At 38.7% G+C, this 27,459-nt stretch overlaps 1 protein-coding gene across 19 annotated transcripts in view; it reads right to left on the bottom strand.

Moving 5' to 3' along the window:
- Positions 1-27,459, bottom strand: part of ROBO2 (roundabout guidance receptor 2) — a 644,167-nt gene that overhangs the window by 6,257 nt on the left and 610,451 nt on the right. For 6 of the 19 annotated variants that reach the window (XM_084645672.1, XM_084645685.1, XM_084645684.1 and 3 more), the window contains 4 exons: positions 27,227-27,435; positions 14,718-14,900; positions 9,750-9,920; positions 3,961-4,221 (listed from right to left, as the gene is read on the bottom strand). In XM_084645672.1, coding sequence (XP_084501798.1) covers positions 3,961-4,221; positions 9,750-9,920; positions 14,718-14,900; positions 27,227-27,435 — 824 coding nt within the window. Of the gene's footprint in view, positions 1-3,960; positions 4,222-9,749; positions 9,921-14,717; positions 14,901-25,746; positions 26,603-27,226; positions 27,436-27,459 lie in introns of those variants that run through there. The other 13 variants (XM_084645690.1, XM_084645676.1, XM_084645673.1 and 10 more) reach the window with 4 other exon arrangements.

Here is a 27,459-nt window from a genome sequence, read left to right as displayed (position 1 = left end):
ACAGGAGTAGCCCCCACTAAAGTCAATGGGACAACTCACATGCTTAAAGTTTGCACCTGCTTAAGAACTTTCCTGAATCAGGGTTAAGATTTTTTTCCCCTCTACCTATTGCTCAACCATTTAACTGGCTTTTTTAATAGCGGGCAGAGAAGGGAGGGAGAAGTAGAGAGGGAGTAGTGGAAAAGGAAGAGGGAGATAAGAGATTATATTTGACTCTCTTCCATAATCTTAGTGCCAATAGGTTTAGAATACTGGCACTGCAGGATATCTGCTTCATATGCTGTGATTGGGCTGTCCTTGTTGAAATGTAAGCAAACATTTAGAACACATAGCAAAATGGCATTTAGCTATCAAAGACTTTTAAATTTTATTAGCAGTTCTTTTCACAGCAAACCCTAACAATAAAATCAGAGGGAAACTCTTTCCAACAGCTGGGTGAAATATGCAGCAACCTGCAAAGGCAGCAACAAACACAAGTAGAGGAAATCAGTTTAGCAGAAAGCTGGATACATTTCTAGAGTATGGAATGAAAAGACACTAGTTTTGCAGAAGTTTAGGAGAATGAAATGTACTATGAACTGGTTTGTTTTCCCAGTTTTGGGATGAAGACTAAGGTTTTGATGAATAGTCCATTCTTTACCACTTTTAAGGGTGAAATGAAATATTTAGAAACAACCACCAGCAACCTCCCCATACCGTATCACATACTGTTACAATAATTTAATAGAATGCTTTTATGATGTGGCCTGAAAAATGTGTAATTCATAAAATAAACAATAACAATATAAAATAACAGTCAGATTTTTCAAACATTCTAGAACTTGGAAGACATTTGTCTAAATTCCACAGCTCTGAAGGACATTGCCCTACCCCCAAAACAGCATTTTAGGCTCTGATCCTGCAAAGAGTTCAGTGAGTATCTGCCCATGTGGTTTTCTTTGCAGAATCAAGGCCTTAATTTACATCTACAAAACTGGTGTTTGTTTGTCCACAGAGGTGTTTGTAGGACCCACCTGTGTTGGACAACTACAATGTTCTCCTTGTTCTCAGAACTACTCTAATCTGGTCTGCATAGTGTGCCTATTATTGGGGTAGCTGAGCATATCACATTTAGGTATGTTGCTGCTGTTGCTCCACTTAGTGATCCTGAGCATGCTCAAAAGTCATCCGTGAAAATATGGTTTCCAGTACTAGACTACTCATGCTCTTTTGAAAAATACATGTAATTAAGGGCTTAGTCCTGCACAATTGAAATCAATGGGGTCTATGCCCTTGATATCAATGACAGCTGTGTGTCTTAGGTGAGACCCTACAATAGAAAGAATAATAATCTCTTTGTACATAATTAGGGTTATTATTACAGCTAGTACAATACTTTAAAATATTTGTTAACAAATGTAACTGTTATTCATTGAATAAATGATCTGACAAACACTGCAAAATTTTCATTGCATAGGTCAATTGATGTAAAAGTGAATAATGTATTCAGTACTCAGCCAAACTCCTTATTGTTTTATATATACAGCACCCAAAGTGGGCTTGGTGTTTCATAGGTAAAGTACATATGGCCTCTGCCCCAAAGAATTTACAATTTCAAGCACTTCAGTGTGTTTACAACTTTACTCATGTGAGTACTCCCGCTTACTTCATTTCTGAACCAAATCAATGACACTACTCAGGAACACAGTTTGTCCCAGATGCAGGTGTGTGTAAGACCCAGGTCCAAGTGTAGACATGGTACACTGAGTGAAAGCAATGAAATGGGGAAGGTAGGATGAGGGAAGAATGGAAGGGAGGATGCAGTTACTGTGGTTTTTTATGCATATTTCTTGATTCTTCTGATCTATCTATCTAAAAGTCATGCTTTCAAAATATTAAGGCTGACAACCGATAACAGTAGACATTGTTTTGAATCATATCAAGGAAATTGAGCAAATAGTTTTTCAGAAAGACAACAATTTAAAATGCCTTCTTTTGGAAGTATTTGTTAAGTGTCTAACCCTGTTATCTGGTGAATGGATTCCCAGTGAACTTCATCATTAATTGGGGAAATAGTTCAGGACGGAGTTCAAGAAAAAAATACACTCATAATTAACGTTATAAAATGATGCATGAATATTCATCATTAAACCTAATAGAGAAGAGAATATGGAGACAGAAAGCTTCAATATAAGAAGTCGGAGTAGAAAAGAAACACAGTGAAAAATGCTGGCACGGCTTCAGTAAAGCAACTTGCATTCAACTACAGGCCATCACGGAAAGCATTTGAAGACAGGTTTCTGCATGTCTCGCACTGAAGGAGAGGGCACAGCAGGTCCCAATGCACCTTCTAAGGTATGCATGAGGGAAAGCCAACTGCCTTGGATCTGGAAAGGTTCACAGGATAGGAACTCTGCAATCACTCTAAGCCTTGACGGACTTGATTCAACACTCACTAAAGCCAGTGGGAATCAGTCCTTTGTACTTAGTGGGTTTTGGCTCTGATTGAGCTGTGAGCCCTACAACTGTAGACCGCCTAAGTTACATAATAGTTAACATCCTCATCAGCCCTTCCTGCACACTTACTAGAAATGGAAATGGGGAGCCTTGTTACTGAGGAATTTAGAGTTTGGTAGCAGAGGAGCTCCCCTGAATATAGCTTCACATAACAGATATATATACAGTATATTAGCGGTGTATAGAAAAGGTCTGTATGTCTTGTGGGTCAGAGTTAAGGTTGTTATTGGACTATACCAGGTGAAATCTCACATATTAATATCATTTTTAAACAAACATCTGTACTGCAAAGGTGGTAGAACAGACATATAAATGACCTTTCACTTGTCCATTCTATTGAATTCTATTTTGGTTTGTTTTTTATGGCAATGTTCCTGTTATGTATTAAAATAGGGGTTATAATATTTACTGTAGCAATTGTAACTGGACAGTAACACTTTTTTTTGCTTTTGTCTAGAACTGAACAGACCAGTCATTTTTCTTCTGAGGCTGTCCGGAGAAGCAGATAAAGGAGGTAACATACAGGTATCAGAGAGGGACCATTCAGAAATCCTTGTTCCAGGATAGGTGCACCTACCTATGCCATTGTTTTTACAGATATGAGGTAAGCGTGTAGATTAGCTAGGCAAATTAGTATTTAAATACTTATTGCCAGTGTCATGGTGTAAGTTTAATACCTGCATAAGGGTCCAGCATGGCCCTAGAAAAAAGAACTGTATATGCCTTGTTTCTATGCTGTGTGTTCCTTGTGCAATTGTCCCCTTGCATCATTCTATTTTATCAGCACTGGGCTAAGATGTGAGAAGTAGGTTATGGAAAATAGTTAGGTGTCCCAAAACAGAAGCTGTTAGTGGCTGAACTGAAGGAATCTGTGAATACTGTAGAGTTGCATCTCCAGTCCAGTCTCACCTCCTGTACATGTCTTTACAGGTCTGAGATCCATTTAGAAGTCAAGCTCAGCACTCAGCAAAGACAAGTTCCCAGTTAAAGTCTATGCTCTCATCAATCGAAGCTGTACAGAGGAAGGTTATTTTGTCATATACTTGAGTAGAGAGGAAAGGATGCCATAAATATAGCTGTAAAAAACGTCTTAGGCTAAGGAGGGTCAGCCCTCTGTAGACATGCAAAACAGCTAGTGCCAGTTTAGTTGCTGGTTGAAGATACTGGTATATGAGGCCTTACCTGTACAATTAAATACATTTTATAAAGGGGAATAGTTAAACGGCTGTTCCTCTTTCCTTGCTCACCAAGAACAGATTTTGGGTTTTTTTGCTGCTACGTTTGACAGTATTATTAATTCCCTAAATAGTGTAATGAATGCACTAGCTTAGGGGGTGAATGTATTTATTCTTCTAATATAAGTCTTGGCAATCCTGGGGACAAGGATTCTAGTGTGTTATAAACCTCTAGTGGAAATGTTTCAAGAAGCTGTCTACACTTCTTTGACTTGTGCAGCACACACACCTGATCCAAATGCTTGTTTATGTTGGGCTTTCCTGAAATCTTCTTGACGTTCTGTGGAGCTTATCCATTCCTGGGTTTGTCGCTGCCACTCTAATGATGTTCTAGCTTGACGATCCAATGAGCTCTTTGTTTCATCTATGTTGGAAGTATGCTGCCTCTCAAGAGAGCTTCCTTTTCTCTCTGCCGAGCCTCTGCGTTGGCCGGGGCCTATTTGCTGCCTTAAACCCTGACCAGGGGGCGGATCTGGTGGTGGTGGAAGATCTAAAAAATGTGAATAAGATTTAGAACAAGCTAATATTTAATTGAAACACGTTTTGTTTGAAACTGCAGAGAAAAAAATGTCTCCTAATAAAAGGATCTGAGTCACTTATTATGATTTTTTTGAAAAAGGAAATTCACGTTAGTCAGAAATTCAGTGTATTTACTCTCACTACTAGCCTCTACCTCCAGCAATTGGGCTACTAACTTCTATGAAATCAACAGAATACAATTTGTGTTCCTCAACACATGATGTATACTACTGTACCTGCCTGATTCAGCAACAGTCAAGGAATTATGTCAAGCTGTGAAAAATTAATCCATTTTATTTGACTGGGTTTCTTCTGTTTCCGTCTGTTTGGGACATACCTCTCTGCCCCATCCTTGAGTTTCACTTTCAGTTTCGGTTCTGAATGAACTCAAAATCTCAAAGTAAAATTCAATCGAATCTCAAAAAATATCAAGTTATTTAAAAAAATATGTCATCACTGACAATATATTATTATAAATGTGCAAAATATATTTTAAAGAGAGCCATTTAATAAGATGAATATTTTTTTGCAAAAAAAATCTCACTTTTTCAGAAAAAAAGTTCAGTCAAAACTTGCTATTTTGAAAAAATTTCAGCCACTTCCTAAATTTAAAGAACATATCGTTTTACCCAAATCAAAACAAATTTTCAACTGAACGCTGAATGTCACATGATGTTCAGAAGAACTTGTACGCTATATTTCAAAGTTTATACCCTAAACCACTAAAGTGGTAGTACTGTTCAAAAACAGAGGTTTCAAAGCATGTCTGTGATGACAAAAGCATAAGAACATAAGAATGGCCATACTGGGTCAGACCAAAGGTCCATCTAGCCCAGTATCCTCCCTTCCAGCAGTGGCCAATGCCACGTGTCCCAGAGGGAATGAACAAAGCAGGTAATCACCAAGTGATCCATCCCTTGTCACCCATTCCCAGCTTCTGGCAAACAGAGGCTAGGGACACCATCCCTGCCCATCCTGGCGAATAGCCATTGATGGACCTATCTTCCATGGAGTTATCTAGCTCTTTTTTGAAGTAGATAAGCATACTTTTCTCACTATATAGAATCCTGAGACAGTGATCAAAATTGGAAAATTATAGCTCAAAAAAGTGAAATTTTGACTGAAGTTATACAATAGGAAAACAAGAGACCGTGGCTCTTTATGCCTCAAGATCAGATTGTGAGGAATTTTTTAAAATTTGAGGTGCCTCTCATTTTCCCCTGAGAAGCTGCCCCCATGCCGCCTATCTATAGTGTATGTAGAACAGCCTGTAGCTCATGATTATTATGTACTATATTATGGTTCTACTAATTGTATTGGGAAAATTTTACAGATATGTTGGGAGACATCCTTAGATGGTGTAGCTCAATTGACTCCAGTTGAGCTTTGCCAGTTTACACCAACTGAAGCTCTATCCTTTTGTTTTTTACCCTTCAGACATTACAGCATCTGAAAACATTTAATTGGAACTTGACCAGGAACAGTGGATGGTATGAAGGAGTATTCCTCTGCTTTTAGAACCTGCACTGGAGTCTCAGAGTTGTAGCTATGAAGGGACTGAAGCAATTTTTACATATTGATGAGGAGGTCTTGGTCAACAGATTTATTTTAAAAGGCTGGCAGTGTTTCAGTTTTATATTGGGTAAGATTCTTCATGTTCATATCCTTGATAGTAGAGGTGATACTTGCATTTCCTGTGTGTGGGGTAGCGTTGTCTCCAAAGTTGATGAGACAGCTTCCCAGTCAGCACTTTTGTTTTGCATAGTTAAATGAGAAAATGCTGGTTATTTGGGACAACAGGTCAATGTATGGGACAGGAGAGTTATATCTGGTAGCAGCACTGTACCTCTGCTCTTGAATGAGGTGCTAACCCCCAGATTGAGATCTCTCTCTTCTGGCTAGCACAATATTATAACAATCTGTCCGTGGGCTTGGTGTATACTTTATGTTCAGTGCTAATTTATTTGAGTTTTTTTAGTTATGAATATAAATGTGACCTTCTATGCCCCTGACTGCATTTGAGTTATTGTAGGTGGATGAGCGGAGGGGTATGGGAGCCTGCCAATGTAAAATTGCTTTATAGTGTTGGCTTCCAAAATGGCATTCCTTATAATTGATTTTACTGCAATCATAACCAGTTACCTTACAGAACCAAGACACTGGCATCTGCTTATGCAATTTGAAATTCAGATTATTGAAGTTGTAACTTACAACCTCTATTTGAACATCCATGCAATTCACTAAAGGCAGTCTGTAATATGGAATCTGATTCTCCAACATAGAACTATTACAATTTCACAATGAACAAAATAAAATAAAATAAAATAAAATAATAGGGAGCAACAAATGTGTAAGTTTTAAATCTGCAACAGATAGTAGCACAGAAACAGAACATCATTAAATTAAAAAATTGTTCCAGTATTAATACTTTACTGTATACAGTGCCTTTCATCTGACTATCCCAATGCACTTAGCAAACTTTCATGAATCAAACACTGGAGAGGAAGAAAGCCTTGTTGTTAAGGTACAGATTGGGAATCAGGAGATCTGGACACAACTCCTTGACCTGCAGCAGATTTCCTCTGTGACCTTGGGCAAATCACTCAACCTCTCCTTTCCTGCAATTCCATCTGCAAAATGGATATCATTGCCTGGGGCACAGCAGTGATGTGAATATTGATATTTGTAAAGGACTTTGAAATCCGTGGATGATATCAGCTATTTGAAGTTAAACAAGTTATTTTTGAAGGAAGTCTCACACATTTTTGGAAGTAGGGTACGTCTATCTTAAAGAATCCATCTAGGCTGGTCCCACCCTGAGCCCAGGGTTGTGGGGTCCATGTTGTACAAAGGCTGGCAGGGGAGGACTGTAAGGACTGATGGCCCTACTACCCAGTCATGGTCTGATTTAGTGTTGAGCTGTCTAATTGCTTGCTCTCTGTCTTAGGACTGGCTGGCAAAGCAACACCCTTTCCTCCCTTTTCTAAAAGAAGTTTTACATTTAGTGGTAACTCTTTTGCCTCCCTTCTTTTCCTGTGTCTGTGGCATTAATTATCCCCTCCCCCTACCTTTAGCCTTAGTTAGCTCACCAGACACACTCTGCTGTTTCCCCTGAGCCTATATAAAGATCTCACTGCATCTGGAGCCATGATGAGCCCGTTCCCATTTCACAGCAAGCTAATCTTTCCCACCCACACACTCTGCTCTGTGTGTAAATCAATGGTGGTGGCAGCACCCCACATCATATAAAATCACCTCATACTGATCAGTCAACAGGTTGGAATTTGGGCTACCAGCAAAGGATAAGAGAGACTAGATGGATTTACAATCCCACTTCCATATGGCCAGGCTGGTATGGTTAGATTCATCTCCGTAGTACACATGGAGGGGAGTCAACTTGTTTCCTATCGTCAATAGCTCCAAGAAAATTGTAAACCAAGAAATGAGGGGATTTCAGAGGAGAGACCCTAGTACATGATGGTATTGCCTAGTATCTTAATTGTTCCATCCCAATGGGATTCATCTTTCTGATGTCAGGTACTACATATTTAACTTGGATATCCAGCAATTGATTGGTTTGGTGGAATGCCAGCCAACCACCACTAGCAATATCTAATGGCTGGATCATAAATTTGCAAGCCAATTTATAATTGAAATTGGAGTTGGTGGGGTGAAGGCCTTGTCTTCTGATTGCCTAATTGAGGGACTGGGATTCAGATGCTTTAGCACAGCACAAACCCGAAGCAGAGATTAATGGAGGGTTGGCTTGGGCTTAGTCTAGCCCTCCTTATGAGTGTAGAGTGATGGCTGCCTTGCATTGCGAAGTCAAACAGGCTCTTGGGCTGTCATCAACTGGACAAAGGCACAGCATATGGTTGGAAGGTAGGCTGCAGGCACCCCTTTCTGCAAGATCTAGCCATTCATTGTTTTCCCAGGAGTGATTATTATTGTTATAGTCAATAAAGCTGCACCCTATGAGCTGTTCTTTGCAATCAGAGTGTGAGTGTCCTCCTTATAGTGGCATAGGCAAAGGTGAGCAGAAGCAAAGATTGGGCAAGTCAGTGGCAAAGATGAGGAAGGAACTGATGTGCTAACTCCAGGTCCACTGCTTTAGTCAATAGACATACTTCCTCTCTGATTCTTTTTCTATGGGTTTGTCAAGTATTATGTTCCACTAAAGTTGTAAATTTAAATTCAGCCAGGAGGGTATAGTTTGGTTAAAATATGCAGCTTGCAGCGCTCTGCAATTTATAAGTTTATTGAATAAATAAGTAATGGAAGAATGTACTAATGAATTTTGACTAGAGCTCTGAGAAATGGTCACAACAGAACCTGACACCACACACCACTTGACTTCTACATTTGCTGGAAGATTTGTCAAGGCTCACTAACCATTAGAAAGAACAAGAGACTAATTTCTGAGTGCAAATATGCAGACTCACAGGCATAAATCACACCCCAACATTGTTTGAGGGACCACAAAGTTCAGCTGATCCTATGGTACCAAGTGAAGTAGGGAAAAATGCATCTCCAGGGGATGCCCTTCTTTCTATCTCTGATTTGCCTGTTTGGAAGAGAGGGCAACCACAAAGCATCAGGGGGCACTGAAGCGTTGACCAGAACTATGAGGAGAGCACCTACATCCCCACCCTCATTACAGGAGTGGTGAAAATGGCTGATGGCTCTTTTAAAGCTGTTTGTTTGCCTGCAGCCCTCTCCAAATCCTTCAGCATTTACAGTAGCCAGCTATGAGAGCAGCACAAGTGGTAAGAGAGCCACACATAGGACTAGCAGATGGTGGTTGCTTCTTTTGCTAATCACAAGTGTTAGTGAGGTAGGAACAACAGGAGAGATGGTTGTTCAGGTGATTAGAAGGGACAGATCCAGTAGGGATTTGTAGGTTGGAAGAGGGGATTAGAGAGAAACAGAGGTGTCAGAGAATTAAAGAGAAAGACAGAGCCACTAGGGAGTGAAGGTGAGTGGAATTCAGGAATGGAACAGCATTACCGAGCAGTGGGATAGGTGGGCAAAGACAGCAAGGCATGGGTTAATATGGACCTTTTGTATGGGTGGCACAAAGAGCATGAGCAAAGTGGAACACAGTATGGCACACTTTGAATTTGTTCTTGGGAAATCCATTTGAATATTGTTACCTCCATGCATTGGCTAAAGTCATGGTTTTGATGTGAAACCAGATGAAATTCAGTCATTTTAGATGTGACTTGCAATGAAATTTCTAGAAACCTGAGAGGAGTTAACCCATCTATAGACGAACCAAAGAAAGATTTGCTTGAAGTCCTGCTCAGTGATGAATCAACCAAGTTTCACACAGCTCTCATTTCAACATTATTCACTTGACGACTTAGAGATCTTACATCATGGAACAAATAGCTCACTGGAGCACACATGCTTTAAGGGAACACTTTACATTTTTTCAGTCCTGCATGCATGCAACATATCAGTACTACTACAGAGCTCACTTCAAACCAAAGAACTTACCATCTGTCATTCCCTCCCTGCGGTGTGGCAATGGGAGTTGGTCCAATCTACCCCCCTTGTGTTTTTTAGTAGGCCTAGGCCTCTGGCTCTGATTCAGGGCTGCACTGGTGTTACTGTCAGTTGAAAATGGACTGCTTGGCCGAGGTCGCTGAGAGGAAGGGTATGCTTTGCCTAGAGGAAAAAAAAGGAAATAAAAATGGAAAACATTATTACAATGAAGTAGGCTGTGCTCTCATGTGTCTGATCTGAAATATTGCGTATCTTCCCTTTCAGCACTCACGTGAAAACTGTCAGCCCTTTGGGGCAGGGACCATCTTTTTGTTCTGTATTTGTACAGCATCTAGCACAGTGGGGTCCTTATCTATGACTAGAGTTCCTAGGCTCTCTGGTAATACAAATAATATTAATGATGATGATGAAGATAAAGTAAGTGCCCTGCTGAAATATCCGCTGGTGACAATCATTTTAAAATACTCCACAATAAGCCAAGTGAGAAACTCAGCATTATATTTTCCTTTAAATTTTTAACTAAAACCATTCCAAAACCATTATGATAAAACTATTATATGTTGTGTAACTCATGCCTACTTTTTATACTAAACAGATGTGTTCAGAATAATTTCTTACACTTGCAGGGGGATAAAATAGTTTTGCAATTGTATAATGTTTATTCACCATATAACATCTTTCTCTGTGTATAGTATACATACACTGAGCCAGATTCTTATCTTCGTGACTCCAGTGTACTTTATATTTGGTGTAACTACAGTGACACTAATGTAGCTGATTTTACAAAATATATACTAACTTATGCCTGTAGATCTATGGACCCAAACAAACAAAGAGCAAGAACATTTATTTTTGTAAAGATTTCTCCATTATTTTATTTATTATTTTGTGAATATGCATGTGTATGTAAAAACTTATTCTGGACACGTTGGCTAACTGAACTGATTACTTAGAGTTCTCTTTATACTGAACCACCTTCTCTAAAAAACCCACTCCTTTTCTGCTTGACCCTATTCTAATGGGGGCATTCAAGAGTATCATAGCAGGGGTTGTTTGCTGACAATTCAGTTGCTTTATTCATTTCTTTTTTACATGTATGTATTAATTCAATCAAATTCTCCAAAGTCTTTTGAATACATTGGCTTATTGTCTATTAAGATTAGATGAGCCCTTTGGAATCTTTTCAGAATGTTTTATTCTTGTTTCACTTGTTTGACATCTGTAACAAGTACCTTAGGAATTTTAACATTGTACTTTGTTTTGAACTGGTGATTATTCTGATTTTCTTTAATTTTATCCAGAATTCAATGTGTTAAGACAACCAAACTCCTTGTTTTTCTTGTAAACCGAGAAGGACCAAGTCTGGCCAAACTGCACAGGACTTGATAGGAGAGATAAGGTGGCTGTATGCCATCTTTCTGCTCCCCAGGCTCCTTGGGAGCGGTTTTGGTGTCTGGTGAAGAACTTAGAGAAGACGGTGGGCTGCTCTAACCTAAACTGGCTGTTAAAATCCCTCAAAGACCCAGTAGACTTGCAGGGGGTCACTGGAGTACGGAAGTGTTCTAAATACACCCCCTTCTTTTAGCCGTGCCCTAGCACATACCCTACTCTGGTGGGGTCTCTTAGGGTTAGAGATAGCTATGTTGTCTTTCTGTCATCTGGGGTTTCCTCCGTGACAAGGGAATCTTTATCTGTCAATTGGTAGAGTATTACAGCCCTTTGCACTGCCAGAGTGGTGCAAAGCTGCTGTGAAAGGAATCAAGATCTGTCCCACAATCTCCCAAAGATTGATTTTTAGTAATTCGTACATGCAAGAATTGCTTTTTCAGCATTTGAGTTCTTATTTTTCCAAGTCATAGATTCAACCAGAAACAAATACATGCCAAAATAGTGAGGATTTGATTTAAAAATTTTAAGGAAAAGAAATTCAGAGATGAGTCTGAAATCCCATCATTAACTCACTCCATATTGCAGCACAGATGTTTTGTAAAAATAAATCCTGACAGCACGTAGACACCATGGAGTGTAAAAACAACATCCTCCATGGCACTTTAATCTGCACCAAAGGAGATTAAAGTAAAAGTTTCCTCCTGTGCATTAATGTAGCACTGTTTGGAATGGGACTACATTAATGAGCACTTGGGAACTTTTAGTGCACACCAGTACAGTCCACACTGGTCAGTCAGTGCATGACATGCTAGTGAGGACTAAAATTTACACCCCTCTGGTGAAGACTAAAACACCTTGTAGACAAGCCCTGAATCTAGGATGAAATTTCTTCTGTACGTGAATTCTCTTGCTTTAATGGGTGTAAGTCTAACCCTTAAGTCAGCATGCAGGCTTTGGAAAAAATATATGACATGTTTGTGATTGACTTAAGTACCTATGAAAGAGAGGAGCTAATGATAGTACTGACTTGAGTCATACATAGGGCAGGCAGGTGACATGCAAGTTTCCCAGCACAATTCTTTCAGTACACCTCATATCTGACCTGTAGCATCTCTGTTATTCTCATCTCTTTAGTAAAATCTGCTCAGTCGTGCCAGACTGTCCATATTGGTGATATAGTCGTCCCATTATAGGGTATTATAAAAATGAAAAAAAAATATCCAAAATCATTGACCTATGTGACAATTAGCACAATGGCAACTGGAAACCTGAATGAGTGTGTCATGAAGGAGAAATACTTTGGTCCCAATTCGCCAGTGCCTTGTCCCCTGCATAGGCACCCATGAAAAGTGAGTGTAACATGCTATCAAACCAGAATGCTCCAATCACACCAGTGATGGTGTTTCACACCCACTTGGCTATAGGTGTTAATGACTACACAGGGTACTAGGTAGTGTAGAATAAGGCCTTGAGATACCATCCCTGAATGACAGTCAAAGAATATTGCCTCTTCTCAGCTAGAGAAATGTCCTGTGATGACTCATTATGGTGCATCAGGTAGGTAATATGCATTTTAAAAACCACATAAATATATTGTTTGATAGACCACGGCCCAGGAGGTATCACTGAAAGTATCATATTGTCATTAAACTACAACAAGTCCCAGGAAGTGTTTTTCGCTTGCTGCATTAGACCCATAGAGGAGAACAATAATCTTTTGCCATAATGGTCCTGTGATGACAACGGGATACTTTAGCATGTTCTAAACTGTAATGGTTCATCAAATAGATAATATGTTAGCATGCAATTTTAAAAATGCACATCAATCACTTGATAAACCATAACACCACCATCAAAACCTAACTGGGTGTTTTTCAAGCTGGAAACACCCAGTACTTGACCAGAAAGATGCACCTTTTGTGCACGGATATGCTACACAATAATATATTTTAAAGTTTGCGTGTGGGAGGGGGAAGAGGGCCTGTACCTCTTAATGGGCCTGATCCACACAACATTAAATCAACACTGACTTCAATGGACTTTGAATAAGCCCTAGTAAGAGTTCACAAAAACTAGAAAGGATGCAAAAGTTTTGATGCCCTCACACAAGGCTTTTCAAAGAGTCTCTTCAAGCAAAATAATCAGTGTTAAATGATATTTTGGCCAAATTCTCCCCAAATTCTGGCACGGCTAAAGGCAGACAGTCTATTTATTTCCCTATGAAAAGACAGACTGAACAAATCAATGTTTCACTACTGCAGGGAAGCAACTGGAGAGCTTTGTCTGTTTTTAAAAATGAAATAACTGTTTTAAAGATTGATTAATTTAACTAAAGAATCGGGGTGAAATCCCAGCTCCATTGAAGTCAATGGCAAAACTCCCATCAGTGCCAATGTAACCAGGATTTTTCACCCTCTGTCTTTGTGAGTGGCTTGGGTGAGTGCCAAAAACCTTTTCTCCATTTCTAAGGTATAGCATTTGCCATCTAGTTACTGAGGTAATTTTGCATGCATGAGGACTGCAGGATCAGCCTCTATGTTTATGGGCAACTTTCCTAAATGCAAATAATGTACTAAAGGGCAAAATTTATATGAGAATAGTACTAAAAGTTCCAAAGTTATGGGAACAGAGTGGTGCCTGCAGGCAGAAATGTGAAATGAGTGTGTAACAAATAAAAAAAAAAGTTCCCTAATTAATATTGTGCTATTAGTTTTTGTTGGTTTAATTAAACATCAAAGGTTGTTTTGCAGTTTTGATAAAACTCAGGATACACACATGAATTCTCACTGTGTCCAGAACATTTTTATTACATTTTACTTATCTCGTTTTTTGCTAGAAATGAACATGTGAAACATGACACATAAGAGGCTTGTGAATTATAAATTGCATAAAGTAAATTCTATTTACTCCTCCTTTGTTTCAGAAGGAAAAAGTGTGTTGTTTTCAAAAACAATAGTAATTTTGCCACTCTTACATTTAACTTGTAGATGCAGTTGATATATTTGAAATTAATGTCCTGAAATCCAAATATAAGAAGTTATTCCAATAAGTGCCATTAAAGCAATTGATTAATAAGGCTGTTAGTGATAAACTTACACCAGTTCATCCCATAGTTAGAGAGCCTTCCCAGAAAATACATTGTGCAAAAGAGATGCACTAGAACAGCAGTAATGGAGGTAATGACTACATGTGCTTTTCATTACTAGAAATATTATTGATTGTGAGACGATTTTGCAAAAAATAAATCATCAAAAATTGCATAGCAAAATTAGTAGTCTCTTTGCTGCAATATAAAAGGGAGCACATGTCAGTAAATCCATAGTGGAATCAGAGTAAAGGGAAATAGCAGACTGAAGCTGGTGATTAAAAGCTTGTGCTATTCATTGTTCGGAGTACTAAAATTAAAACAGAGTGCAAGGTTTTGATTAAAGCTATGCAGAAAAAAACTGTCCAACCTCCTTATTCCATGCAGGTTAAATAAATTCTGAGTGAGACTTGAGTTGACTGAAAAGAAGAAGAGAAAGACAAGGAAGAGACCATGCAGAAAGCATCAACTTTGAGTCTACAAACCTGTTCTTGTCAGGCTGGTTCCATCCAGCCTAAACCCAGCTTTATCTGCTGCTGCAACCAGTGCTTGTGCAAAACTGCCGCTGGTAAAGATCGAGTCATCTGAGGAGCTACCTACACTAGATCTATGACTAGAAAAGTTACGGTCCTCATCAGACGCAGAACCCCATCCATTTACCATTGAACCTAAAAACAAATGTAGGGGTCTAGTGAGTTGTATACATTTAATATCTTATCTGTTTAGCTAAAGCTCAAAGGCCCATCAAGTTTATTCTCATCAAGAAAGCAAAAGTTTATCTGGGAGAGTCTGGCATCAAAGCAGTATCTGTGTACAAGGAATCTTTCAGAAGTAGATGGAATTACATTCATTGGTTGTCCCTTGCTCATTTGACCATGTGTACAAAATGGGCCAAATTCTGATGTCATCTATACTTATGAAAATTCTGTGTAAACTCCACCAAAGTCTATGCGTTTACTGCAAATTTACAGCAATGTAAAGGAAATCTATTGCCACATGATCTGACTCCATATGTTGTAAAGTAGTACATAGCCTGATATTTACAATGTAAGGCCTTAATTTAGGACACCATGAACATGCATAAGTCTCACTGAACCTCTTTAAATTGAACATTGAACGCATGCTTACATACTGTCCCGAACAGAGATGCAGTTAAGGAACTATGTAAATGCTTTCTTTAATTGAGACCTTAAAATCGTTATGCGATCTTTAAGTCAAAACGAGAGAACAACCAGTGCATACTGCAGTTCATTGTAATTCCTTGAGCAAATTCAAAGAGTTTTGGCCTTAAAGTTTGGTTGGGAATAAATTTGCAGGAATGTAACTACATTCTGAATTTAATATTGGGTCCCTTACACATTCAAATGCTGCCTTCCTGCCCTGCTCCTGGGTTACCACTATTGTAAGAAAAAAGTGTAACTAAAGTGACAAAAACGTATTCAGAAATACAACAGATCAAAACTTTTGAGAGAGAGAGGGAGGGAGAGAGAATGAACATAAGTAGAATACTTAATACTGATGGAAGAATACATTCTTTTGGCTCCCCAGTTATCTGTACTTTTTAGTATCTGAAGCATGGTTTTGAAACACAATGTACAGTATAGTATGTACTACATTTTCAAAAGTTATCACTGAGTTTGGGATTTTTAAAGTTGCTGAACACCCATAATACTCATTGACTTCAATTGGGGTTGTAGGTGATGTGTACTTTTGAAAATCAGTCCCAACGTGTCTCAAATTTCCAAAAACTGAGGTACTCAGAATTACACTGTGGCCTACATCACCACATACATTGCAAAATAAGCAAGTGAGCACATGTGCAGCAGTAGAAATACTGATTTTTCCAAGGTACGCAAGGATACATGTAGAGGGATAAATCATCCCTTAGATTTACTATACACACAGTGATGATGTTCAAATGTTGTAGTGTAATTTTAACACCTGACCTGCAAACCCTCTTTTTCATTACATGTACAAGGGAGTTATTTAAAGCCTAATGTCTAAAAGAAAACCTTTAAATTATGGATTGCTTATTACACCCAAGTTGATAGGATAGATATTTATGGTATTATAGATTATTAAAAGCTATCTGGCAAAAGTAAAGGAAAAATATAATTGAAATCAGGAATTCAATCAATAACATATACCAGTGCTTCTCAGTCAGGGGTATGCATACCCTTGGGGGTACACAGAGGTCTTCTGAGGGTACATCAACTCATTTAGATATTTGCCTAGTTTTATAATAGGCTACATAAAAAGCATTAGTGAAGTCAGTACAAACTAAAATTTCATACAGACAATGACTTGTTTATACTGCTCTCTATACTATACACTGAAATGTAAGTAAAATATTTATATTCCAATTGATTTATTTTACAACTATATGGTAAAAATGAGAAAGTCAGCAATTTCTCAGTAATAGCGTGCTGTGACACTTTTGTATTTTTAGGTCTGATTTTGTAAGCAAGTAGATTTTAACTAACGTGTAACTTGGGGGTATGCAAGACAAATCAGATTCCTGAAAGGGGCACAGTAGTCTGGGAAGGTTAAGAGCCACAGACATACACTGTATTACAAAAAAAAGAGGAAGAGGGAGAAGTTTCTGTGCCACAAACTTTTTGAAAACAGTGGATTACTTTGCAGTGCTGCAGTGACCAAATCTTTTAACATCAGCAAAGTGGCAGGCTGTAATAACACAGGTTCATGCACTCCAAAGATACAAGAACAGAAACTGAAGAGGTCTATGGAGGTCTGACAGGCAGAAAGTGTGTTCAGCGCAACAGAAAGTGACAGAGTTTGATTCTGCTTACCAAGAGCACACACAAAATTATTACTTTCCAAATAGACTCCACCTGACACAGACAGATGTAAGGAATCTAAGATAACAGCAAGGGAAGGCTGAAACCGAACCTCCTCCAAGAGGAAAATTTCTAAAACAGAACATCATACAGAAAGGAGAGCAGTAGCTTGGCAATAGGCATTGATATGAAATATGAAAAACAATGATATAAACAGATATAAAAACAACGAAAAGGACAAAAGAAAATGAGATGCTAGAGATGAAGACACTAAAAAAAAATGCTTCCTATGACCTTAAAGTTCAGCGTCTGCTTAGTTACCTTGCTGAATTGGGACCTATGATTTTAACAATGTAAATAAAACAAAAGGAATAAGTCTAAGTATGTGTTACGGAAGAAAATTAAAACATACTTTCCATTTACATGTAGCATTCCATCTACTTGCATACCAGTCACACAATTTTCTGAAGCAGTTGTTATACAATATATACTATACATGCATACACAAATTAAACATGCACACAGACCAGGTTTACTTAGCAATACCTAGACTTTTGTAATAATAATTTGACAATAATTAGAGTACCCATTTTTCACATGTATTCTTTTTTAAAGCGTTGGAAAGCCCTGGAGACTGAAGTCTCACTTTTAAGTACAGAACAAGTTGTGGCATGGTGAGCAGCAGTGTGCTCCTAAAAACACATGCGCTCACACACCTCTTTCCCTTAATCTGTCATACTTCAACTGTGTTGTGGAAGGACCATCTCTAGGAGTGAAAGGGAAGCTCAATCCTTTTTCTGATTTGATCTTTATTTGCTGAATCTGTCAACGTGGTTGCCAACTACTGATGATGTGTTTGGTATTATGGCTTCCTGTACTTTGATAGCTGAATTGAGATTCGCAGCTCACTTCACATAGATCAGCAAACTGCTATCAAATTGTAGTGAGTTTTTGGTTACCACTGGCTTTGGATATAATTGAACTGGGAACTAGGGGTGAAAATTTCCAGACATTACTACCAATCTCCTGAGCTATTCTGGCCAACTGCTTAAACATTTTTTTTCACCACAATCTGTAAAAATAAAAATGTTCCTTTGTTTATCTTACAAACGTGTGGACATTCACAACTAAAGATTGAACCTTGCTTTGTTGTACAAACACCCCTAGGTCATAATTCAGCTGGGTTAATCTAACACACTTAAAGAAAAGGAGTACTTGTGGCACCTTAGAGACTAACCAATTTATTAGAGCATAAGCTTTCGTGAGCTACAGCTCACTTCATCAGATGCATATCGTGGAAACTGCAGCAGACTTTATATATACACAGAGAATATGAAACAATACCTCCTCCCACCCCACTGTCCTGCTGGTAATAGCTTATCTAAAGTGATCATCAGGTGGGCCATTTCCAGCACAAATCCAGGTTTTCCTGGGCGCCCCATCATCTCAGGCATTGGCACCCTGACAGCAGGATTGTCTGGCTATGTAGACTCCCTCCTCAGGCCCTACGCTACCAGCACTCCCAGCTACCTTCAAGACACCACTGACTTCCTGAGGAAACTTCAATCCATCGGTGATCTTCCTGATAACACCATCCTGGCCACTATGGATGTAGAAGCCCTCTACACCAACATTCCACACAAAGATGGACTACAAGCCGTCAAGAACACTATCCCCGATAATGTCACGGCTAACCTGGTGGCTGAACTTTGTGACTTTGTCCTTACCCATAACTATTTCACATTTGGGGACAATGTATACCTTCAGATCAGCGGCACTGCTATGGGTACCCGCATGGCCCCACAGTATGCCAACATTTTTATGGCTGATTTAGAACAACGCTTCCTCAGCTCTCGTCCCCTAAAGCCCCTACTCTACTTGCGCTATATTGATGACATCTTCATCATCTGGACCCATGGAAAAGAAGCCCTTGAGGAATTCCACCATGATTTCAACAATTTCCATCCCACCACCAACCTCAGCCTGGTCCAGTCCACACAAGAGATCCACTTCCTGGACACTACAGTGCTAATAAACAATGGTCACATAAACACCACCCTATACCGGAAACCTACTGACCGCTATTCCTACCTGCATGCCTCCAGCTTTCACCCTGACCACACCACACGATCCATCGTCTACAGCCAAGCTCTGCGATACAACCGCATTTGCTCCAACCCCTCAGACAGAGACAAACACCTACAAGATCTCTGTCAAGCTTTCTTACAACTACAATACCCACCTGCAGAAGTAAAGAAACAGATTGATAGAGCCAGAAGAGTTCCCAGAAGTTACCTACTACAGGACAGGCCTAACAAAGAAAATAACAGAACGCCACTAGCCGTCACCTTCAGCCCCCAACTAAAACCCCTCCAACGCATTATTAAGGATCTACAACCTATCCTAAAGGATGACCCAACACTCTCACAAATCTTGGGAGACAGGCCAGTCCTTGCCTACAGACAGCCCCGCAACCTGAAGCAAATACTCACCAACAACCACATACCACACAACAGAACCACTAACCCAGGAACTTATCCTTGCAACAAAGCCCGTTGCCAATTGTGCCCACATATCTATTCAGGGGACACCATCACAGGGCCTAATAACATCAGCCACACTATCAGAGGCTCGTTCACCTGCACATCCACCAATGTGCTATATGCCATCATGTGCCAGCAACGCTCCTCTGCCATGTACATTGGTCAAACTGGACAGTCTCTACGTAAAAGAATAAATGGATACAAATCAGATGTCAAGAATTATAACATTCATAAACCAGTTGGAGAACACTTCAATCTCTCTGGTCACGCAATCACAGACATGAAGGTCGCTATCTTAAAACAAAAAAACTTCAAATCCAGACTCCAGCGAGAAACTGCTGAATTGGAATTCATTTGCAAATTGGATACTATTAATTTAGGCTTAAATAGAGACTGGGAGTGGCTAAGTCATTATGCAAGGTAGCCTGTTTCCTCTTGTTTTTTCCTACCCCCCCCCAGATGTTCTGGTTTAACTTGGATTTAAACTTGAAGAGTGGTCAGTTTGGATGAGCTATTACCAGCAGGAGAGTGAGTTTGTGTGTGTATGGGGGTGGGGGGGATGTGAGAAAACCTGGATTTGTGCAGGAAATAGCCCAACTTGATTGTCATGCACATTGTGTAAAGAGTTGTCACTTTGGATGGGCTATCACCAGCAGGAGAGTGAATTTGTGTGGGGGGGTGGAAGGTGAGAAAACCTGGATTTGTGCTGGAAATGGCCCACCTGATGATCACTTTAGATAAGCTATTACCAGCAGGACAGTGGGGTGGGAGGAGGTATTGTTTCATATTCTCTGTGTATATATAAAGTCTGCTGCAGTTTCCACGATATGCATCTGATGAAGTGAGCTGTAGCTCACGAAAGCTTATGCTCTAATAAATTGGTTAGTCTCTAAGGTGCCACAAGTACTCCTTTTCTTTTTGCGAATACAGACTAACACGGCTGTTACTCTGAAACCTAACACACTTAGTAAATGATGACTGCTTTTTAATGGTGCCCACTGGCACTGTTTTCCAAACCAGATAAACAATTGTTATCTGCATAAAGGTAGAGTAAAAGTTACTGGTGTCCCTCTCAGGTCAACTGTGTATTTTCCAAACAGGCTTTTAGTAGGTTTACCTCCTTTACATACAGCAACTTACTCTGTGTTGTCGAAGAGTACATTGGAGTTTTTACGTTTTCTGGCAACTGCAAATTTTACTCTTGCAGACAGCAGCAGTAAATGCATTATGCAAAACAAAATCAACTATCTGAAAAGTTGAACTTTGTTTTCTTGCTCCATAAAACATATTTGGATGCTAAGGCATGCAGGAAGTTGTTTTGCTCCTACAGAAAGGTTAGGAGGATAGAATTGCTAGTAGATTGCTTGCTACTGATTTTATTATTTCCTGACATTTTACAGGCAATGAAAAAGCTACTTCTTTGTGCAAACTGAATCCTTCAGTACATCTCTTGTACTGTTTTTAAATTTACCCTGCATGTGAAACACAACCAACCTCTCTTTTCAGAGAAAGCTGCCCGTTGGTCCAGATACCTTCGAAACAAGCTCTTAGCTATTGATTAGTACTAGTCCAGGTGTATTGATTTAAGGTTTGATCCTTCAAGGTGCTGAGTACTCTGGCCCCCACGTGGCAAAGCACTTAGATCTAGCTTTACAAAGGCATTTAGGTGTCTAAAGATGCAGATAGGTGCCTTTTGGGATTTTCCAAAGGGCCCAAGTGCCAAATTCCCAATGGCCCTTTTGAAAATTCGGCTAGGCACCTATTTACATATTTTAGTGCCTAAATACCTTTAAAAACTGGCCCTTATGCACTGATCTAGCAAAGAATCTCTATTCAGTAAAGCACTTATAAGCACACACTTAACGTTAAGAATTGAAGCCAACAAAACTTAAGTATGTGCTTAAGTGCTTCCCCAAATGAGCACCTTAAGTGCATGCTTATATTTAAACATGGGGATTAGCCCCATGATTCATGTTAAGCTCAGGCTTAAGTACTTTGCTTGATCAGGGCCAGAGCGACCAGTGCTTTTGCAGGATCCAATTCTCTGAGCCTGATTCTGCTTCCACTGAAGTGAATGGCAAAACTCTCATTGCCTACAGTGTGCAGGAACAGCCCTTTACACTCCTAGGAGCACATCCAGCCTTTTATATTTATTTATTAATACAAAACATGATCATCGACTTCAGTAGGGAATCATGTAACAGTGGGAGGCTATGGCTATGCTGGATAACAGAGAATCATGGGAAGTGCTGAATAGTGAATAAAAAAGTGCTACATCTCTCTATAAATTTATCTATCTATAAACCCACTCTGAAAATAAGACCTTGACATATCCTGTATATTATACAACAGTGATCCCCCTCCCCCACCCAATATTGAAATTTATAAGTATGAAATGAAATCTGTAGGTTCTTAAAATTGTCTCTTCTGGCCAGGAATCTTTAACAAAAGAATAGAAGCCATTCATATAAGTTTGACATTTTATAGGTCCACACATAATCAAGGCGTCTATAAACATTTAATGAAAAATGAATTTATGCCACTTAGCCAAATTTATTTGTGTTTCTACTTTCAGTCTGTCTAGGTGTTTTGGTTTCCATATTGCTGAAAGGCCCAACATTTTTTCAAATTTATTGAAGCTGTTAGAGAAGAAATGCACATCGCACATTAAGTAGTTGCTCAAATGTTGCCCAGCAGTAAAATACTGTGATAAAGTGGCATCTTGCTGTGTCTCTACTACATCTTCAGCACTAAAATTAATTTATGATCAGTCATCAATTCATTTACATGTCATTTTATGCTAAATCCATCCTTGCTGATGAATGCCTATCCCCAGATCCATTAAGCTAGGATAAAGCCTGTGCTTTATAGTATGACCCTGCTAATTGTAGTATTACCATTTTTATGAGGTACAAAAACTAGCAGTTCCCTATTTTCTAAGCACATATTTAATCCATGAACCACATTCTTCCTATTAAATGCAATCTGCCTAACTGCCTGTAAAATAAAATCTTTTGCAATATGTATCCCTGAGTAAATCAATACCAATATTGACCTCTGCCTTGGTAAAATATTGGTTAAGTAACGGATGTTGTGTAATTTTCTAGAGTTATGACATTTGTGCTCAAACACATTGAATAAACAGCTTTTACCACATAGCTGACAAGCCGAGTAGTTTTTTTTTAAAAAAAAAAGTAGGTTGAACATATGCAAAAGAAGATTGTTTTTTTCTCTGTGCTTTGCTTCTTGTTGGCATATTTATTAGAATTTTAGATTATTTCATTTTTGTTACCCATGTGCAAGAATAACTGTGTACTGTTTTCAGTCATAAGAACATAAGAATGGCCCTACTGGGTTAGACCAATGGTCCATCTAGCCCAGTATCCTGTCTCTGACAGTGGCCAATGCCAGATGCTTCAAAGGAAATGTAGAGAACAGGGCAGCCATCAAGCGATCCATTCCCCCGTCATCCAGTTCCAGATCTGGCAGTCAAAGGCTAAAGGACACCCAGAGCATGGGTCTTGGCTAATAGCCATTGATGGATGTATCCTGTTTCACTTGAGCAAACTATGGGTTTGATTAAACTCCTGTTGGACTTAACAGGGTTGCATCTACAGTAAACTCTCTTCTCCTCAGCTTCCACATAAGTACAGAGGCACTAGTGGGGGTAATGGCATGAACCATTATGTAGAAGGGTCACTGGAGCAGGTCTATCACAGATGACAAAGGCTGAAAGTTCTTAAAATGTCTGTACCTTATTTGTAAATAGAGTGCTCACTGTTTTTACACTGCTGGTGGCAAGGCTATGAAATTTTAAGGGGTGGGAGGGGAGGTGAAAGGGGGCTGGTCAAGGCCTAAGAGTTTTTCAGTTGACTTCAATGAAAAGTGGATCAAATCCCATACAGTAATATTCGACAATTAAGTCCCTATAACGAATAAAGCAGAACAAGAAGAATTCTGGTCAAAATTATGGCACAAAATTGCATCATGAATACAAACATTACATTTAATCTGTCCCCCAAATTTCCCATTACCAATATTTCAACAAACCTGTTAAAAGAAAAGGAGACATAAATGATCAATTAACTGAAAGATAAGAAAGCATGAGTTCTATATCAGCTCAATGTTTTTATGAGAACCAACAACTTAATTGTCTAATAAACTATGGATGATTTAGATGCTAGGAAAAACATCATAGTGTTAAAATAAGTCCTTCTTTCCATTTACTATTACTCAGAATTTTTCTGGAAACAAATTAATGCTTCAGCTTTTAGATTTATAAAATCATTACTCAAAAGTTTAAATAGAATTTTCCCAGCTTGAGTTTCCTTTATAGTACCTAGAGACCATTAGGATGTGTTTACTGTGAACTCCTCTTCCCCCCTCCCTTTTTTTTTAATACATGTCAACATTTGGTCTCTCACCCACAAACAGAAAAAGCTTAAAAGCATAGAGGAAAATCTCTGTCTGCATCCTCCATTAGCACTAACTAAATCAAGAGGGGCTGGGAAACAAAGACTTTTTGACAATGAGAGGACCCTACTATAATTTCTAAATCTAACATTTCCTAATTCAGTTGACATATGATCCTACTGACCCTAATAAAATAGCCTTTAGAAAAAAATCCTGATGGTGACTTTCCATTTGGGGCCCCAACCTCAAATTTTTGGAATTGTATTGGATTTTCCATCTATCAAATTTTATGGTTTGATCAAAGTAATTCATCCACTTTCAGATAAAAAGATCCACTTCCACTAATAGACCACTCAGAATGCACCAAAATCTGACAGCATCTCCATCAGCTCTGCTTAATCATGGTCTTAGATGTTATTCAGACTTTTCTAGCAAATTCTATTTTCTAACTGCCATAATGGGAGACTTCCTGGAGAAACACCGGCAATAAATTCCATCACTTAAACACGCCTTATGTCAGATGCATTTGGAAGTGTGAGTTCTGTTTCCACTGAACCAGTCTGCATAGCACCAAAATTTCCCCCTTAGTGGGTGCTGGATGTAAAACTTGTTGGCAGCCTCAGCAGAAAGCACAAGGCTTGTCTCCGCTATGAAGACCAAACTATCCTCTCACTACTAGAGATGATATCTCCAGGTCAGTGCTGAGGAAGGCTGACCTCAGGGCACTGCTTCTATCTGCGTTGTCTCTCTGTTCTGAGGCCTTCAGTATCTGGGGATGTGAGCCAATATTTTTCCATAAGTACTAACCTCACAGAAACACCTTTTTAAAAAAATAAATGTTGGCTTCTGAGTTCTTAGGGACCAGGTACTATATTTTTGCTCAATTTTCTAAAATATTCAATACCTTTAGAGAAATGAAACAACGTTATAAAAGCCTCAGGAAATTGCTGTTCTAACATATCTGAAGCCCTACACAAAGAATGAGCTTGTATTTTAATGTGGGAAGAGGGGTGAGACCACTCATTAGTTATTTTGTTTGCAGGATGTGGGGAGACCTCAGGAATGCCTAACATATCAAAGATAAGCAAATTAGGCAATTTGAGAAACCTTTGAAACAATGGGATCTACTTGTGTTTTACATACCCTGCTTATTGCTGAAATATCAAGCCTATGGGGTTAATAGGATCACAGAAATATCAAAATATTATCCTTTGAAACATTCCCCACAAATATAATATGCACTCCCTCATGTCAAAGTTATACTATTGCTAAGAAACTCAAATCCAAGAGAGAAAATGAAGGCTTTGATCGTACTTCCCCCATACAGTCATTGAAGAAGGCAGAAGACAATTTGTTATCTAGATGCCTGAGATTTTGTAGGTCATTTCTACTAAACATATGTATTATTTACAAGTTATGAGGTAAAGCACAACTTCTTCCTGCAACATACAGCTTCACAGACTGAGATTTTTAACACACTGATAATTAAGCAGTATTTCTATCTAGGAAAGCAGGTTTGATTTTTATTCATAAAAGCATCAATTGTAAGGAACCCAGAAGTATGTTAACTGCAGCAGAAATGCAGCTGTCTTTATTTCTTTCACATAAGGTAAAGTAGGATACTAATAACAGTTGAAAATGTACATGAGTGAAATGCTCATTTTCTGATATACAGATATACTAATATTGACATATTAATAAACACTGAAGGGACAATATATAGTAAGCTGATTTTTTTTTATTTAGTCCTGTATTACCACTGTAAAACCTTTGCTGCATTCCTAATGGAAAGGCTTCAGAGCCATTAGTGAGATATGTAAAAATATGCAGAATTATAGCCTGAAGGAGATTATGCTAGAAATTCAGGCAAAGTAGCTTACCATATTCGTGCACTAATAAGTCAGCCTTCTGAATTCAAAGATTTAAACTATAACTCTACAGCTTTCAGTTGGATCTGGATTTCAAATCACAACACTAAAGCTACAGTTCTTAAATCGTAATTAGCTTGGCAAGCAGTCTGGCCCCAGGGTAAGGGAAAAACCAGAAAGTGGGATAGAAGAGTACACTGTTTAATTCAACAAGGGAAGAAGAGGAAAATGATAGGTACTGATGCTTCATCACTGTCACAGTACTGCCTCCATCACTGGGAACTGCAATGTGTTTTCAGAGCTGCAATGTTTAGATAAGGGAGTAAAATTCTTAGAACTTGTAAGGCACAGAGAGGTGAGATAAAATTAAGTGGTGCTACATTAATATGTCCCCAGTGAGCAAGTGTACTGTGCAGGTATAGCTAGAAATTAGTGCTTTCACATAAAGATCAATGACTGAAGAGACAAACAGTATTTTTTTTAACGAGCTATATAAGACCATGCACATTTGAGTCATCAATAGACTCAAATACATCAATGGATGTAGTACATTATGTACAGATCCAACTTCAGTTCAAAGGAGAGTTTATTGATGCCTCAGAAAGGGTTCATAATGTTCATGTTAAAACAGCTTCTTCTCAGAAAACTCCCTGTCTTTCTTTGACAGCAATTTTACTAATTCAGATTCGGTGGAATAGTTTAGCATGCATTTTCAGGCCCCTCTTTGTTGATTGCAGTTGTAACTTTTCTGCGCATCCAAGGAATAAGAAACAGTGAAGAAAAGGTGACAGAATAATTAAATATCTTCACTGAAATGGAACACTTATTAAACACAGCAATATGAAGTGGGTATAAAATATATGTTTCACCTACATATACATTTTCTTCAGTCTACAAATAAATGTTGTGCTGATCTAGCCAAGCTTATTTTGAAAAGTCTTTTAACCTTCCTGTGTTCATCAGTGCATGCTTTTACACAGCCAAATATCTAGAAACATTTTAAGATAACATTAACTTTTTATGCTGCTCCCAATATACAAAATACAGTATATCGTTTCAAAGTTAAGGGCTTCCCCCCTCTTTTTATGTAACAGACTTGCTTCCCCAATGACTGAACTTTTCATGAAAGACAGGATATAATTGAGTTTTCTTTCATGTCTTTAAAGCTTTTTAAAATTCATGAATTTTCTTATCATTTTGCAGCAAAGCAAAAGTATTTTCAAATCCTTCTTTAACTTTAGTGTTTAATATTAACATATTTTAAATGTCACAGAAATAGAATGGAATAAATTTTTGCTTAAAAGGTATTTGATTTATGATGTATTTTAATATTACAAATAGGTTGGTTTCACTGTTAAATGTGTTCAGTTACCTGTCACAGAGCTGTCTAGATTGTCCATACTGGATCCTGGAGTATGCTCTAGACCTCTTAGTGGCCTAGTGATTTCTATAGCTTCCTCTTCAATGTCATCCTCATCATCATCTGGAATGTCTGTTTCCAAATCTGAAATAAGGGTTCCAGCTACATATCCAAGTGGTGGAACTGGGGCCAGAGGAGGTTGAGTATTGCTTTGGATGTGCCTATACAAACAGACAAACAGAAAT

Source organism: Lepidochelys olivacea (genome assembly GCF_965140295.1).
Source record: "Lepidochelys olivacea isolate rLepOli2 genome assembly, chromosome: 1".
Lineage (NCBI taxonomy): Eukaryota > Metazoa > Chordata > Testudines > Cheloniidae > Lepidochelys > Lepidochelys olivacea.
The sequence above is the reverse complement of the archived record's forward strand: the minus strand, read 5'-3'. Positions and strand labels throughout refer to the sequence as shown.